The 14,641-nt window shown below is 50.8% G+C and overlaps 4 protein-coding genes across 4 annotated transcripts; 1 reads left to right on the forward strand and 3 right to left on the reverse strand.

The window, feature by feature from the left end:
• Window positions 1-3,556: 3,556 nt before the first annotated feature.
• Window positions 3,557-5,251, forward strand: A1O9_10657 (uncharacterized protein; the record flags this gene model as incomplete). The annotated part of the gene is made up of 1 exon (XM_013400345.1): window positions 3,557-5,251. The coding sequence occupies one exon, from the start codon at window positions 3,557-3,559 to the stop codon at window positions 5,249-5,251; it is 1,695 nt and encodes a 564-aa protein (XP_013255799.1).
• A 1,280-nt stretch (window positions 5,252-6,531) lies between these two features.
• A1O9_10658 (60S ribosomal protein L17) lies at window positions 6,532-7,378 on the reverse strand (the record flags this gene model as incomplete). The annotated part of the gene is made up of 2 exons (XM_013400346.1): window positions 6,532-6,869; window positions 7,096-7,378. 2 exons carry the CDS (start codon window positions 7,376-7,378, stop codon window positions 6,532-6,534), a joined length of 621 nt encoding a protein of 206 aa, XP_013255800.1.
• A 636-nt stretch (window positions 7,379-8,014) lies between these two features.
• On the reverse strand, window positions 8,015-10,730 carry A1O9_10659 (uncharacterized protein; the record flags this gene model as incomplete). Its single annotated transcript, XM_013400347.1, has 2 exons — window positions 8,015-10,377; window positions 10,532-10,730. 2 exons carry the CDS (start codon window positions 10,728-10,730, stop codon window positions 8,015-8,017), a joined length of 2,562 nt encoding a protein of 853 aa, XP_013255801.1.
• A 2,162-nt stretch (window positions 10,731-12,892) lies between these two features.
• On the reverse strand, window positions 12,893-13,926 carry A1O9_10660 (uncharacterized protein; the record flags this gene model as incomplete). Its single annotated transcript, XM_013400348.1, has 2 exons — window positions 12,893-13,212; window positions 13,263-13,926. The coding sequence occupies 2 exons, from the start codon at window positions 13,924-13,926 to the stop codon at window positions 12,893-12,895; spliced, it is 984 nt and encodes a 327-aa protein (XP_013255802.1).
• Between the last annotated feature and the right edge of the window lie 715 nt (window positions 13,927-14,641).

Below are 14,641 nucleotides of genomic sequence, written 5' to 3' on the forward strand. Positions count from 1 at the left end.
GAGCACATGAATCAATCGTACACACTCTCTTCATTTTTCACGTCAATTCTTATATCTCAAAGCTTCGATCGTTCACTCTAGCTATTCGGGAGGCACCACCAGGCCTCGCCATTATGTGTGATATGATGTATATTGATTGCCATCCTTAGCTCAAGCCAAGTGAACGCTTTGATTTCGACGAGGCTGTGTTGCACGACTGTACACGTGAATTCCAGCCATCATTTGCCGGGCACTTTGTCCGCTCGTTTCAGACAGTAAACATGCACATGGGATGTCATGCTTTCTCACTTTTGGTACACTCCAGTTGGCTCCAAGCAGATACTGTATTGTCGCTGCTGTCACTTGTTTCTCGTTGCAAGAAGAAGGGAGACTCGAGATAGAGCCTGAAGAGTTTGTGTGACTGGAAGAGCTGGCCGGGCGCCGGTTTGTGCTTGGCTTCTGTAACGGACAGCCTTCTCCCTTTTCCCAAAGTAAGGAAAACAACCAACTCATTCAACCTGTCTGACAGTTTGGCAATTGGTTCAGCTGGAAGCCGAGGCTGTGGTACATTCCTCGTAGCTACGTGTATTCTTGAATCTGGATTGTCTTGTCCCACCTAACATCCTCAAAGCTGGCGAGTTCACTCTGCCCTGAGAGTTCGGAAAGTTTATTTTCCTGTTTGATAGGAAGTGCCATGGAAAGCTCCCATGGGCACATCTATGCCTTGTGCGGCACGACATGCTCAGAGCACTGTGACGGGCTAATGCTGAACAGATGATCTTGACTTGAATCGAGGACGCCGGAGGCGATGCTCGAGCAAGATTCTGGCAATGGAGAAGTGTTTGCTAGACTCAAGGCGCTGTCCAAGGGGGGAAAGCTGATGCAGGGGCCACTTTAGGGAGGAATAACGAAGCAAGATTCGCCGAAGGAAACACCTGGGTGCTGCGAGAGGAAACTGGGGGAGGCTGAGCGCTGGGTGCTGCTCCTCAGCTATTAGGTACTCTCACACATCGATAGATCCGCTGGATGGAAGATGAGTACGGAGGCAGAGAGATAGGAAGGGAGGAAGATGAGAGATGTCCAGGAGAGTAAAGTTGATACAGAATCCGGGAAAGGACCAAGGCAAGCAATGCCACAATAAGAAGCAGTAGAACCCGCACGGCATGCATGTACATCGAAGAAAGGAGCGAGCAATCAATCAGAGTCCCATGCTGAATGGGAGGTTCCACAATAGGACGAGGAGATGTGAGTGCTGTGTCTGGGTGTCTGGGTGTCCTGGTGTCCTGGTCCCTGCGTGCTCAGCCGCGTCCTCAAGCCGCGATTGCTTGAATGCCATCATCACGATCATTCAGATCATCACGATCAGTCAGGTCAGCAGCAACCACCTCGAGGGCGCGGCTGGTGAGTGGTGAGGCGGCCACAACGGGTTAGATCCCACAAGAGGAGGCTCTTCCCTTCCTCTTTCTTGTCTTTCTTCTTCTTCTTCTTCTTCTTCTTCTTCTTCTTCTTCTTCTTCTTCTTCCTCCTCCTCCTCCTACTCCTCTCCTTCTTGCTCTTGCGCTCTGCACCAACAGCATCATTGTGTTGTCTTCTCCCATCAAGACACCCCTGTGATGATCTTCCTTGTCATACTTGGCGGCCCAGTTGGGTGTTTGCGCTCCTCTACATGGGAAGATGATAGATCCGGTGACAAACACCAGCACACCGCTGAGAGAGCAATGCACTGACAGTCACCAGGGTCTATCTTGTAAAGACAGAACAGGACTGGTTCCTCTCCCCAGAGGGCGGGGAGCCAGCCTTGACGCAGTCTTTTGGTATGTCGTCTACTTTCTTTGCTCCTTCTAGCCGGACCTCTGGACAACGACGGGAAGAGGAGGGCAACTCATCACGCAAATATCACAAGAGGTCCCCTGCCTGGATCAAAATAGTGCCCCTTTAAAAGTCAACCATCTCTGGCGTCTCCAAGAGAGAAACCTGGCGGATTCCCAGTCCCTTAATGTTGGAAGGACAGTGGATCCCATCAGTGGATCTGCCGAGCGGAACCCCAAGCCAAGAAGCTTTTCAATAGTAGCAGGGCGTACCTTGTCATCATCGACGCGTCAAAGTTGTAACTGACGAACGCCGTTCCTATCGTCTTGCATGTTTCGGTCGTCAAAGGGTTCATGCCCTGAGCAGCATGCATCAGATACAACCTCGACATGTGGTGACAAGCGGTCATCACTAGCACAAGAGCAGAGTCCGTGAGGGCCCATGAATGTGTTCCTAGCAGGGTTGGTCAGACCAGACCCCCTTGTCGATATAAATCTCCCAAATCATCGTTGACACATCATCATGTGGCAACGCCTTGAAAGGCTGCCTGGGACGTTCGTACTGGGATCGGCCCCAGGGGTAAGACCAAATCCCAGGTATGTTCACATCATTATGTGGGAGCAGACCGGTCAAGCTGCTGCAACCGTGAGGACAAAGACCAACAAGTAGCTTTCAGGTCCACTTCATCAATCTCAAATCCCGTCTCTGCAGGACGGCACCCTGCGGCTCAACCTCATATCAACTCATATCGACGGCCCTGGTGCTTGGCACTTGTGGTCTGAACTGTTGGCGGCTCCATAGTATCGTGCAGAGATGTCGGCATTGACGCAACAAAGATTGCTGGGCCCTCATCAACATCCGACCTGACTCGTCACCTGACCTTACTCCCCCTGATCGCCTTGCGCGGTATCGATATCAGTTTCCATAATAGAAAGCATAGGCAAACGACAGATAAACCTCCGTTGAACAGGCCACAAACATGTCCAACACCGAGCCAGACAACAACCCGCACAAGGCCCTTTCACCGACAGAATCCCCACGGCTCTTTGTGCGTGGAAATTCACGTCGTTATCAGGATTGGCTTGGCGTGCGTTTGGTGCTCACGAGGCAGTCACTGACTTCTTTGCTAGTACAAGAGTTTCTAACGTCCTTGGGGAAAAGGTGAGGCCGTCTGCTTCTGCCTCTGCTTCGGTGCGTCCTTCTCTTCTCTCTTTCCTGCTTCCTTCTCTCTCCTCTCTCGTCTTTCGCTTCACCATCATCGTCACCATCCTCTTCATCCTCTTCACCCTCTCCCTCGATCTGTCGGTCTGGTGGCCAGTCAGTCGGTCAAACAGCTTGATGGACAGAGTCGATCCGCTCACCTGTCTCTTCTCATGCGCTCTACAGCTCTCTGGCCTGCTCCGTACTGCCCTGTTTTGTCTTTTCTTCTTTCCTCTCAGCTTGTCTGAAGCGTCTGCTGGCTCTTACCGTCATTTCATGTGGGAGATGAGACATCCAGCAGCATCCATGCACATTTCTTTCAGAAGCGAAAAACTGATCTGACCACTCTGTCCTGTCCGAAACAACCAGCTACATTCACTATCACTCCCTGTTTGAAGCAGCTGAACCTGAAGACCTGAGAACCTGAGAACCTGAGAACCTGAGACACTTCCTGCGGTCCTTCTGAAAGCTCATTTGCAAACACCCTTTCCTGATCTGTCCCTTCCAGTTCTCATCCTCATCTCGCTCAAGCCACTATCCTCTGACGCGCCATCAAATACAGGCAGACATGTCGTATAACGACGGCATGGACATGCCCTTCGGGGCCTCTGTCACATCTCCTGCCTTGGAGCAGGCCAAGCTTCTGCTCAGGCAGTCGGAGAGAACCTTCTCCCAGACCCAACATGAGCTGAGCAAGGTCATGTCCGTCCGCTCGCAAACGCCAATGTCCCAGGCGGAGAGCATCAACACCGACAGAGAAATCCAGGGGCTGCAGGCTCGCCTGCAAGCTCAGGAGAAAGAGGTGCGCGATCTGAAGGAATTGGTCGAGAGGCAAAGGGTCACAATCGCCCAACAAAGCAAGGCCATTGAGCAGCCAAAACAGACATTCTCGACACCAAGCCGCAGAGAAGGGTCCCTCCAACCAGGAAGTTTTCATGGCCCAAAGCCCAACTACCCACCGGTGCCCGGACCTCTTATTGGACCGGGATCAGGGCCTGCGCAGCAGTCTTCAAACCAAACACCAGCAGGGCTTGCCTATCAGCCACCCACCGGTCCTCGAAATGTCTCCCATCATGGCCAGAGTCAGCAGCAATGGAGCACTCCGGGATACCAGACCAATACCATTTTACAGCCTCCTCCTTCACAACCCCACTTCCACCAACGCACCACCGTTACGGCCCTTGGATCTCCTGAACCAAGACCCCAGAGTGCTGCAACTGGCTTTCAGCCTATCAGTAAACATTCCAGCCACAGCAGCTTGTCAAACCCATCATCTGATCCGAGACGACCGATAGGAATGCACATTAACAAACACACACCATCACCTCAGCAGTCTCGAGCACATCCACCTCCAGCACCATTTCCACACCCACCGAATCCTCACATGCAAAACCCTCCAATGCAGAGTCCTTACATGCAGAATACCCATATGCAGAGCCCTCAGAGCAGTTCTATGGCTATGGTACCCGTTCCTCCTGGTGCCGGCATTGAGCATTTCAAAAGTGCATTTGAGAAGGTTGTCAACATGTCTCAACAGTATGCATTTTCACATGTCAACATCCCAAGTACGGCCAAAGACAACCAGATGCCTCAGGCAATCAAGGACCGGCTTCTCAAAGCTGCATCTATGACAACGGCCTTTCAGTTTATGTCATCTCCGTACACCAGATTCTTTCTCGTCACCAAAATCATTATTCAGTGGCTCATCAAGAATGTTCTCAAGCATGACAGCTTCAGAGGCCTGGATCCCGAAGTCGACAATGCCATTGATGGTCTGCGATCGTCCATTTACCAATCCACTCCAGCACAGGTCAAGTTTCAAATCCTGAACAACATTGGTCAGCAAATGATGAGGCTCAGACAACGTCCAGACTTTGCAGAACACTGTGGTACGCTTGCCCACCAACGCGGCAATGATATCTGGGCCATTATCAGACCGATGATGCATCAAAAGACTTCACGAGATTGGGACGACTTGTTGCTACTCATGATTGAAGCACACAATGCTGCAGCGTTGATGTTCTCTGGCTCAGAAGAATATCGGTTTGAGATGCCCTTGGCTGGCACACCTTTCGATCTCAGGACAATGGTGTGCAAGGATACTTTCCAAAACATCAAACCGCATGGGCAGCTTGTGGCAGAGCGAGCACAGGTCCGACTGAGCATCTCACCCCTTGTCGTTGTGAGAAAGACTAGCCCCGGTGGACTTTTTAGCTCGGCAACTGTGGTTCCAGCATCAGTCTTGTTGAAGGTCGGCAATTGAAGAGCAGACACAGAAATGTGCATTCGCACTCATCGGTGGAACGAAGGAAAGAATGGTAATTGGTTGGGGGCGGGGGGAGGATTTTTACAAGGTCACATCAAAAGGGAATTTGCTTCAACAATAGATGAGGAGTCAAGGCAGTTAGTTACTGGTGAAGCGTTCAGGTTGGCCAGACGTCATAGATTTCCAGATGCAAGTCAGGGGGAGGGTGTCGTGTCATGTACCTAATAATGCTTCAGCGCAAAAGCCTGGGAGGGACAATAGTTCAGAATCCTCATGGGACGGCGTTGATATGAGACGGTCCTACTTAATTCACATTTCAAAGCCAACATACGCAGTCTCAGCCTTCTTCCGCTCTCCACTGTACGACTTGGATAAAGAAGCCAGAGTAACAGTAGGAAAGGTGGAACACTGACCAAGATAGCACCAGTTGACACTCCTCTACTTCTCTCAGACCAAGGATGGTGAATAGCCCGCTCTTGCACCAACCGGTCATCATGAGCTACCTGACTCCGAGTCTTGTGTACTGGGACCAAGCCTCGATAGATGCGCTTGAGACGTATTGAGGGACGGGGGGAGGGGGGGATCAGATTGAGATAACGAACATTCCACAATATCCAATGTGTTTACATATTTGGTAGCTCTTTAATGATGATGTTGTTGGGCCGCCAATTAGCCGAATTGAATCGGAGATAGCGCCGGCCCACTCGGAAGCACTGGCTACGTCGGCATGGGTTCCCTCGATTTGCTAGGTGGACATGCATATAATTAGAAAACAAGAAAGCTCGAGAAGGGCAGGCATGGAAGTTTGCACCTGGTCTATAACGATCTTCCCGTGATTATTGGGTTAACTGGGTGTCTTGCGCAAGCACTGGCTGGGACTCCGCCATGGGCCGACGGCTCATCCAGCGGAAAGACAAATGGTGCTCAAAAAAGATCCGAGTGTGCAGGATGAATGTACGCTGAGGCGGGAACGGATGCTGTATCTCAGGAATTTGTCTTTGGATTTTGGTCGGCCATAACTTATGCCTGCTACATGCTGAAGTGGTATGCCCCTTCTTTCGAAGTGTCTGGTGACGTTTCGGTTCAGTCACAGGAGAAATGAAGCCACGCCATTGCTGCTCTCGCACATGATCGCCTTGGATTTCTGTTCTGCTCGCTCCCTCTCAGCATGCAGAATGCGCCATCACCATAACATCACATCACCCCGAGTTCCTTAGTCCTCCCGTATCGAAAAGACTTTCTCCATCTAAAACGCACAAGACCATCCGAATCCTTTTCTATGATGAAGTGATGGCCTTTCGTCTCTGGGCACCGCGCTGTCTGGCATTCAATCTTCCGCCGGTCACACCCAACTCCTTGCTGACCTCCTCGTTGGCCTCGGTGAGGATCAGCTCGATGTGGCAGGGGTTGGACATGTATGGGTTGATGCGACCGTGGGCACGGTATGTTCGGCGGCGCTGCTTGGGGGCTTGGTTGACTTGGATGTGCTTGACGATCAGGTTGGAGGTGTCGAGGCCCTTGGTGTCGGCGTTGGCTTCGGCGTTCTTGAGCAGTCCGAGGAGGAACTCTGCGGATTTGACGGGGTGGCGGGCTTTAGAGACGCCGAATTGCTTGCCTGGAGCGAGAGGGTGTTAGTTTCGATATGATTCTGTGCATGTTTTTTTCTTTGGAAGAACCCCCCGCAGCAGCGCAAATATCTGCTGGTTACGGTCCATCTCTTGCCCATCAACCAAAATAGAAATAGAAAGATTGAATTGGAAATCCATCATCATTGACATCGATGTAGAATGCTCCGCCTCTTGCAAGAAATTTTCATCAATGGGTGACACGAATGTGCGTACCTTGTGCACTTCGTCCAGTGCTTCCAGCATATCGTCTCATGGGAACAGCCTCCTTGAACTCCTGCACATTCTCGAGGTATTGGATGGCGCGGCCGACCTTCCAGCCGTTGATGGCTTGGGCAGTCTCACGGGTGTTCTTGAAGCTGACACGAAGATAGCTGCCACGGCTGCGAGCCGATTTGGCGCTGGGGATTCGCTCGGCGGGGGCGTAGCGGACCTGTTTGGCAAGCATCAGTATTTCGGGGGCTGGTCTGGAATTGTTTGAGAGGCTTCGCATCGACATAGGGTGAGACGTACCATCTTGTCGGCGTTTGGAAAGAAGAGGATGGTCCTTGATATGGTCGTTGTCAATCCAATCTCGAAGTGCGAGGACGACTTTGCGGCTAAGAATTTTGGTTGTGTGTCGCCAAGACTGCGTCTTCACAGGAGACAAACAAGAAAGTTTCCCGAGCGGTCTAACTCTAATCAGGAAGAGCCGATTTCTGCGGCAGGACTTGGCAGCGTCAAAGATTCAGCCTCGTGGAAATCTCAGCCTTGTCCACTCGGCTGCCATAATCGACCATATAATCCTGTCGAGCTCGATTTGTCACATGTGCTTACTGTCTGTTGCAAGTTGTGGTCACTGTCTGTTGGAGGAGTTGTGCTCAAAGCATTACTTTCTAGAACATCCGAAAATTGTTGAACGAAGTCAAACTCTGTGAGTCATCGTGTGTCGCACGACGCTGTCATAGCACTACACTCACCAGTCCAATTCTACCATCAAAAAACCACAACAATGTTTGCAGCGGAAACCTGTCCCATGTCTTGCGTGAGACACCGTACAGGTAGTGGCATTCTTTCACAATCGAAAGGCATAATTCACGTAATCTGGCCTTCAATGCCATAGAATTTGGGACCATAAGCGTCACCCTACGATTCTTCAGTACTTCTCCTGGCTTTGGGGTTCGGGCTCGGGACGGTAATCACCACCATCCGACTCTTCAGTACCTCCCCTGGCGAAAGGCATGGGGGCTTCCAGCCAACTCTCCTCCGAAGAATAGTAATCATCGAAGTCCGCCGGCTCAATTCCACTCATGATCTCTGTCTTTGTCAAAAGAGGCTTTGGTTTGTTCGTCCATGTCGAGCCTCCAGATGGTTCTGCACTGCCTGTACGATCTTCCGGAGCTGAGTAGTAGTTATCAACTCCTAGTTCGGACGTTGCGACATCAGCATCGGCATCGCTCTCGTCCTCGCCCTCGTCCTCGCCCTCTTCGTCTTCGTCCGTGGATACTAGCGCCGCTCCCGCCAATTGACTGTACTGTTTGTGCTTTGGAGTCCCCAGCGGCTTAACTTGGTCTTCGGTACCAGCGCCGTCATACCCTGGCTGCCCTGGTCGAATGACTTTACCATTGATGACCTTCGACCCAGGTTTGCGGCCTCGTGTACCTGGCAATGTAATTTCAGTGAACGAGGTGTATTTGAACATGTCTGGAGTCACTGATTGTCCATTCAAGAGCTTCAATTGATTTCGCCATTGCTCTTGAGTTGCTTTATCTCGTGTTTCTTCATATCGTCCTATCTTCTGTCCATTGAAGATTTCGAGATCAAGAGCATCAGCCCGGTGGTCGCCCAAGTACCAGCGAATTTCGGTGTCTGGGGCAGCTTCTAGCCTCATGTCGTTTTGCGTTGCGAATCGACGAGCAGCCTCAATGGCATATACGTCAAAGTCGAGTTTTGGGGCAAGCTTTTTGTCAAGGGCTTCCTGTGTTTGAAGTTGACCAGTCCACAGCTGGACAGCGCCTGCTTCGTGCATTCTACCAAGGACCATGTCATGAGAGATTTCGTATCTCTTGGTTGGATCATGGAGATGGTACCAATGGCCATAATCTGCTGCTCCGACAGAATTGAACACCGTCTTCACTTCAGCTAATGGCACTGCAGCGGGGATTTCAGTGCGCATCGCATCAGTACCTTGCGCTTGGATTTCATAGGAGCGGTGTATGTCGAGAGTGTATCCTCGACCCTTCAGTGTGATCGTGTATGAAGACGCAAGATGGCCTGAGTCTGGCAGTGTGTATTCCGCATCGATGTTCAGAAGGTTCAACCGGATCTGGTCAACAATCATGACATCTGTACACCTCTTCGGTGCGCCCGATGCTGAAGATTCTGGTCGAATGCGGACAGTATCTCCGACAATGATCAATTCTGGGCCCAGAAATATGCCTTTGCATCGAATGTGGGCATTTGGCCATTCACCGCTGAACCAGAATTTCTCCAATAATGACATACTGGTCATGCAAGTGAGAGCATTTTTGATTGAGGCATGCCATCTGTCTCGTGGGATACCTCGGAGGAGCATGTGCCAGTGTGAAAGAGGTCGAATATTTCTCAAAGGAACGTATCGGTACTGCTTGGAGGCTGACTTGTCTACCTCGTCGTTTGGGTCAGGGAATGTCTCAACTCGAAAACCTGCAGTGTTCAAAGACGTGTTTTTCTTTGGGAGGCTTTGAATGTCAGTGAAGTCAATCGGGCCATTGGCGGTTTTCGCCGAGGGCACTTCGGCGATAACTCCAGCCCGCCAATCAGGGTGGCCATGGAAGCATTCCTGGCTAAAAGAGTAATACTTGTACTCAGAGTTCTCGTCGACCATCAGGGAGTGTTCATGCAAGAAGTTGGGGATCCACAGGACGAGCTCGCCTACTCGGGGGATGAATGAGTGCTGGAGCTCAACCGATGTCAAATGGATTTTGGTCACATTCTCGCCATAGCCACCATAATCGTGTGTAGCTCGCCAATCCATATGATTTGGCTCTTGTATGTCGTCCTCAATACCTTTCCTACTATCTCTGGCTTTGTACAACCTATTGACGAGCAGCTTGTAGACGTCCTCGTTTCCCCTCTCATCTGTTGCAAATGGAGCTCCTGCAGCTTTGATTTGACGTTGAGGTCTGGTTGACGTGCCGCCCGCGCGGCCAACGGCGGACTCTGATCTGCTCGAAGACTCGCTACCTGCATCTCTGATGGCATATCGTCTCTGTGAAGGGAGAAGTGAGGCATCAGGAATCTTTCGCGTCCGTTGGGCAGGCGGCCTGGGCGTTCCCTTGGAGCACAACACGCAATCGCACTGGCCTTGCATCTCTGACATGAGCCATAAGAAATGAGGCTCAAATCTCGGTATTGAGTCATAATATCGACCTGAAGGATGTCCGAATAATCTCTTGTACACGTTGCCACTTCCTCCAGGCTGATCCATTTCGAACAAGGCATAGCCATTGGGTAGTTGATCAATATAGAATTGGACTCCTACAGAGAGGTTAGCCGAGGATGAGAATAGTTGCACGCCTCATGGAAAGAAGCAGGTGTTGGGTAGAGGGGATGATCCCAAAGTCTATCCATCCAGGATTTTGACCCTTTCCATGTTGATCCTAGATCTATCATCAACTACTATTAGACTTACCAGGCTGCGCCTTATCGATTCCATCCTTCTTCGCCCAGGAATTCCCCAGTATTATCAAATAGCGCTCTTCTCCACTTGGTCGGTAGGTAGGCTTGCCCGGCCAATGCCGTTTGTCCCCATCACTGACGGAATTGATCGCTCGGACCTGCCATGTGCCTGTCCGACCAATAGTGTGGAAACGTCCTCCTAGATTCGCCATCTCAGGGAATGGTGCTGCCTATGGCTCACATGGAGAATTTGTGAGATGTTACTGGCTTTGGCTGGAATGGTTGACGCGAAAGACAGAGGGAAAAAGTGGGCGAGTGAAGTGATGGTGAGATTCCTCAGACAACGCGCTCACTTAATCATTGTGCGAATTTAATAGCTTGGAATTCTTTGGGATGTGCTTGACCGCGCTGCACTTACTGGCTGGTTTCTGAGTACAAACCATATACCACCTAGCAAATAAAGACAAGCACCCAGACAAGTAGGATATAGTGAATACATACTCTGCCTTAGTTACTAGGGGAGATGGATTGGCGCCAAGCCTTGATTAGCGCGTACTAATACTGCAAAAACGTGACACGCTAGCACACTTTGTTACTAATACTCCGCGCGCTGGCCAGAATGCCTCCTTTGGCGGTCGATGAAAGTGCCGCTGCTTCAGGACTTGGAATGGTTGGAAATCATGGGAAGGGGCTCCTGGAGATCCACTGCCTAGTAAATTTCTACATAAACTAGAACAGAGACTAAGTGGCAAAGTCAGACATCTTAATCGTCATCCATATTGACTCGCTTAAGTTGCCAAATTTAGATCTAGCAAGGTGTAATGACTATTTGAGTCACGGACAGCGGCCGCTATTAGTAATAATTCTGCGCTAAGCTAAATAAGCTAGTGTACCTAGAAATTGGCTGTAAACCGCCGCCAAGATCCCACGCCTCCTTGAAAAGTATCCCTGTTCCGCTCCAGAAGATGCAAACCCTAGGCCTAAGGCAAATAAGAGAGACACATTTGGGGGATTTTCCTTCTACCCTCCGTTCTGGCTTTCAGCTTCGTCTAGGCGTCCAACTGTTCATAGATCTGTGGAACCAACTCAGAAAGCTCGGGCTTATGATCGTGTTTATGCAATCAGGCCAATTCTAATGCAGCTTCCGTACACCGTACATTTCTGCGATGAGCGCGCTGTAACACGGGTGAGGAGACATTGGGCAGGTGCGCATTTCTCACATGGACAGTAGAAGGGCCTTGAAAATCCTCCCAATCTTCAGCCTTGCTCGCTGTAGTCAATGAGCGTATGACTTTGCATGAGAGAGAGTAAAGAACAGCCCTCCGAGAAGACGAAGGCAGACGAGACCCCGTCCCCAGATGAGTCCGACCTTGTGATGCCGCTTCAACTTCTTGGTCCTCTAGCCTCCATTGCATTGGCGTGGCGATACCGCCAAATTTGTCATGCTCAAGGCGCTTGGTGCTCCCGACCCGAACTGACTACTCATGTTTATGGTGACAGGCAGAGGTACTACCAAAGCACAGATCAGAGATCGGCGTTAGGCTTCGGCGACAATAGTATCCACGAGGCCGTACCCCATGGCTAGTACTCACTCCAGAGTTGACACTTGGACACGATTATGTCCTTCCGCGCAGCTAATGGTCAAGAATTCGATCAATACCCAGTCGGCCAGGTCAGATCAGCGCATAGGTTGCTAAAGTCAAAATAAGCCTGGAAGCCTTCTATCGAAGAAGACCAGCCACAAGTACTCGAGACTCCCGAGCCCAAGGCTGACAAGCTGCTGTCGCTATTCGACGCCATTTCGACCGTTCGCACACGATTTTGTTGCGAAGGTTTTCGACCCAATACTTCCCGTGCAATGGTTTGAATTTCCTGGAGGCTTCTCTCCGCCTGTGGCCATACATTTGCAAATGATTTCAGATGGCCGATGCTCATTCTTATTTGATGTCTCGTGAGGGCCAATTTATGCCCAACGAGATGGAATTTGCACGCCGCTAGAAGCGAGATCGTGCCAGTGGCAATCATACATACAGTAAAGGGTGTGTGAGTGACTTGCCGCATCGGTAGGGCTAAAAGTCGAACCTGTGCCTCAATAGCTTTGAGACAACGCGCAGTATGAATGTTCTCACATTCGACGGGCCGCCGACTGCATGGCTGTGGAGCTGTTGGCGCACAACTCGAGATTATCTCCAGAGGATCAAATGACAGCTCGGAGAACTGTCTATGGATCCCCACTGTGGCTCTATAGCAGGTCAGTTCTCAGGCTTGCATACCGACGAAAATCAAGTCCTCGAATGATTCTGCTGTGGACGACAGAGGGAACCCGGGACCCAATGACGACGGTCCCAGTCAACAATTCGGCTGGGACAAAAACTTACGCATGAATTGCCATATTTGCTTGAAACATAATTTCATCGAACTCGCCATTTTTGGAGAGGATTTGGCGTTTCGACTTCGGTAGAAGGAGCATCCAGCCATCGATGACGGCGTCGACCGTTTCAAGGACCGGTGGCGAAAAACCGTTCAGCATGTCTAAGTGGCAGGTAGATATGGCTGAAGATACGCCACGGACGGCTCCAATGAGGTAGGAGAATGACGAGTAGACATGACTTTCTGCTGAAAACTCGCGAGAGTCGAAGTCATCAAGCGTCTTTGGTTCAGGTATTGCCTGGGAGTTCAAATTGTCGTTGTGAGCTGAGTGTAATATTAAACATGTAAATGGAAAGGCAAGGTTAGGGAAATACGTACTCCAGACTCATATTCATATTCCTCGCAAGGGAGCTCGGTGGTAACATCAACATCATAAGTTGGAAAGGTCGTGGCATTCTTCATCGCCGCATAATAGGCATCCACGACGTATATCTGCCACCACGTTCTTCTCCAGCTTTCCTGTAATACTGAGTCTCCCTGTCCATATGTGACTGCGAACTCCTGACGATGCATCTTAAGGTCCATAGCTAGGGATATCGCACGATCCATCTCCTCCCGAGACTGAGCAGCTTCGCCGCACCAGTACTGGGCCACAGAGTTGATAAGGTGATATTGCACCATGAAAGGATCCTGCAGGTCCCGCCCTGTCTTCACGCCAATACTATTTGCGTTCCCCCTCAGTCGATCAGCCTGGTCTGACTGACAATATAGCGACCCGACATATCGCATGACCGCAATCAGGGGCCGTAAACTCGCTTGGTTGGTCGTATCCTGAAGCTTCTTCTCTAGACAACGTCTTGGCAGCACGCATGGGTGAAATCGATGAAAGTGCTTGTAATATAGATCAATGCATGGGTCTCTGCTAATGTCGAGAAGCTCTGCCAGCCCGAGGTTTTCAAGGCCTCCAGATTCAACAACACTCACGCCGTCAAGGAACGGCGTGGCGCTACTCATTTGAGACATATCGCTAGCGTCCATTGTGTAAGAAGAATGGCTCCTATCCCCCTCAAACTCCTTCACTCCAGCATACGAGAACGTCGAATGAGAGGCTCGGTCTAGGCTGGCTATGGCTGCAACATTCCGGCGGGCGGCCAAGGCAGAGCGGGTAAGACCACCTCTCCGAGATTCTGCATAGCGGCACTGTTTGCTATTTGCAAGGCAACGGCGGCAAGCAGGTCTGCTGGCATCACATCGAACGTGTCGAGTGCGACATGGTACACATGCAAGGGAAACTCGGTTGGCTCCACCTTGGGACGATGGATGGTCCCGTTCGTGATCCATTCTTAAACGAACTTCAATTCCACAGCCTAGATGAATTATGTTGGGCTTTCTGCAAGAGGATCAAACGCAAGGGTGACAGAAGACGAACAGGACGGCTTCCCGGGGAACCAATATCCTAAAAGATACGGGTACTCGGGGACTCGGGGACTCGGGTATCCCTCGTAAATGGAGAAAGGCCGGAACCAATTCCTCTGACTTGGCACGACCTGACTCACCGTTGTAATTGTTGTGTCAGTCTCGGTGTGCACGAGGCTGACGTCCTAGATGCACTGTCTGGAAAGGTTTGCCCCGTCTTGCACTAACTGTAGGCACACTCTGTATCAGATACCCATCACCAACTAGGGACACTTGGGGGGGGGCGCAAAAGTTACTCGTCACGTCTATCTGGAACGGGTTGCAAAATGGCTACCCG

Source organism: Exophiala aquamarina (genome assembly GCF_000709125.1).
Source record: "Exophiala aquamarina CBS 119918 chromosome Unknown aczIA-supercont1.14, whole genome shotgun sequence".
In the NCBI taxonomy this organism is placed as follows: domain Eukaryota; kingdom Fungi; phylum Ascomycota; class Eurotiomycetes; order Chaetothyriales; family Herpotrichiellaceae; genus Exophiala; species Exophiala aquamarina.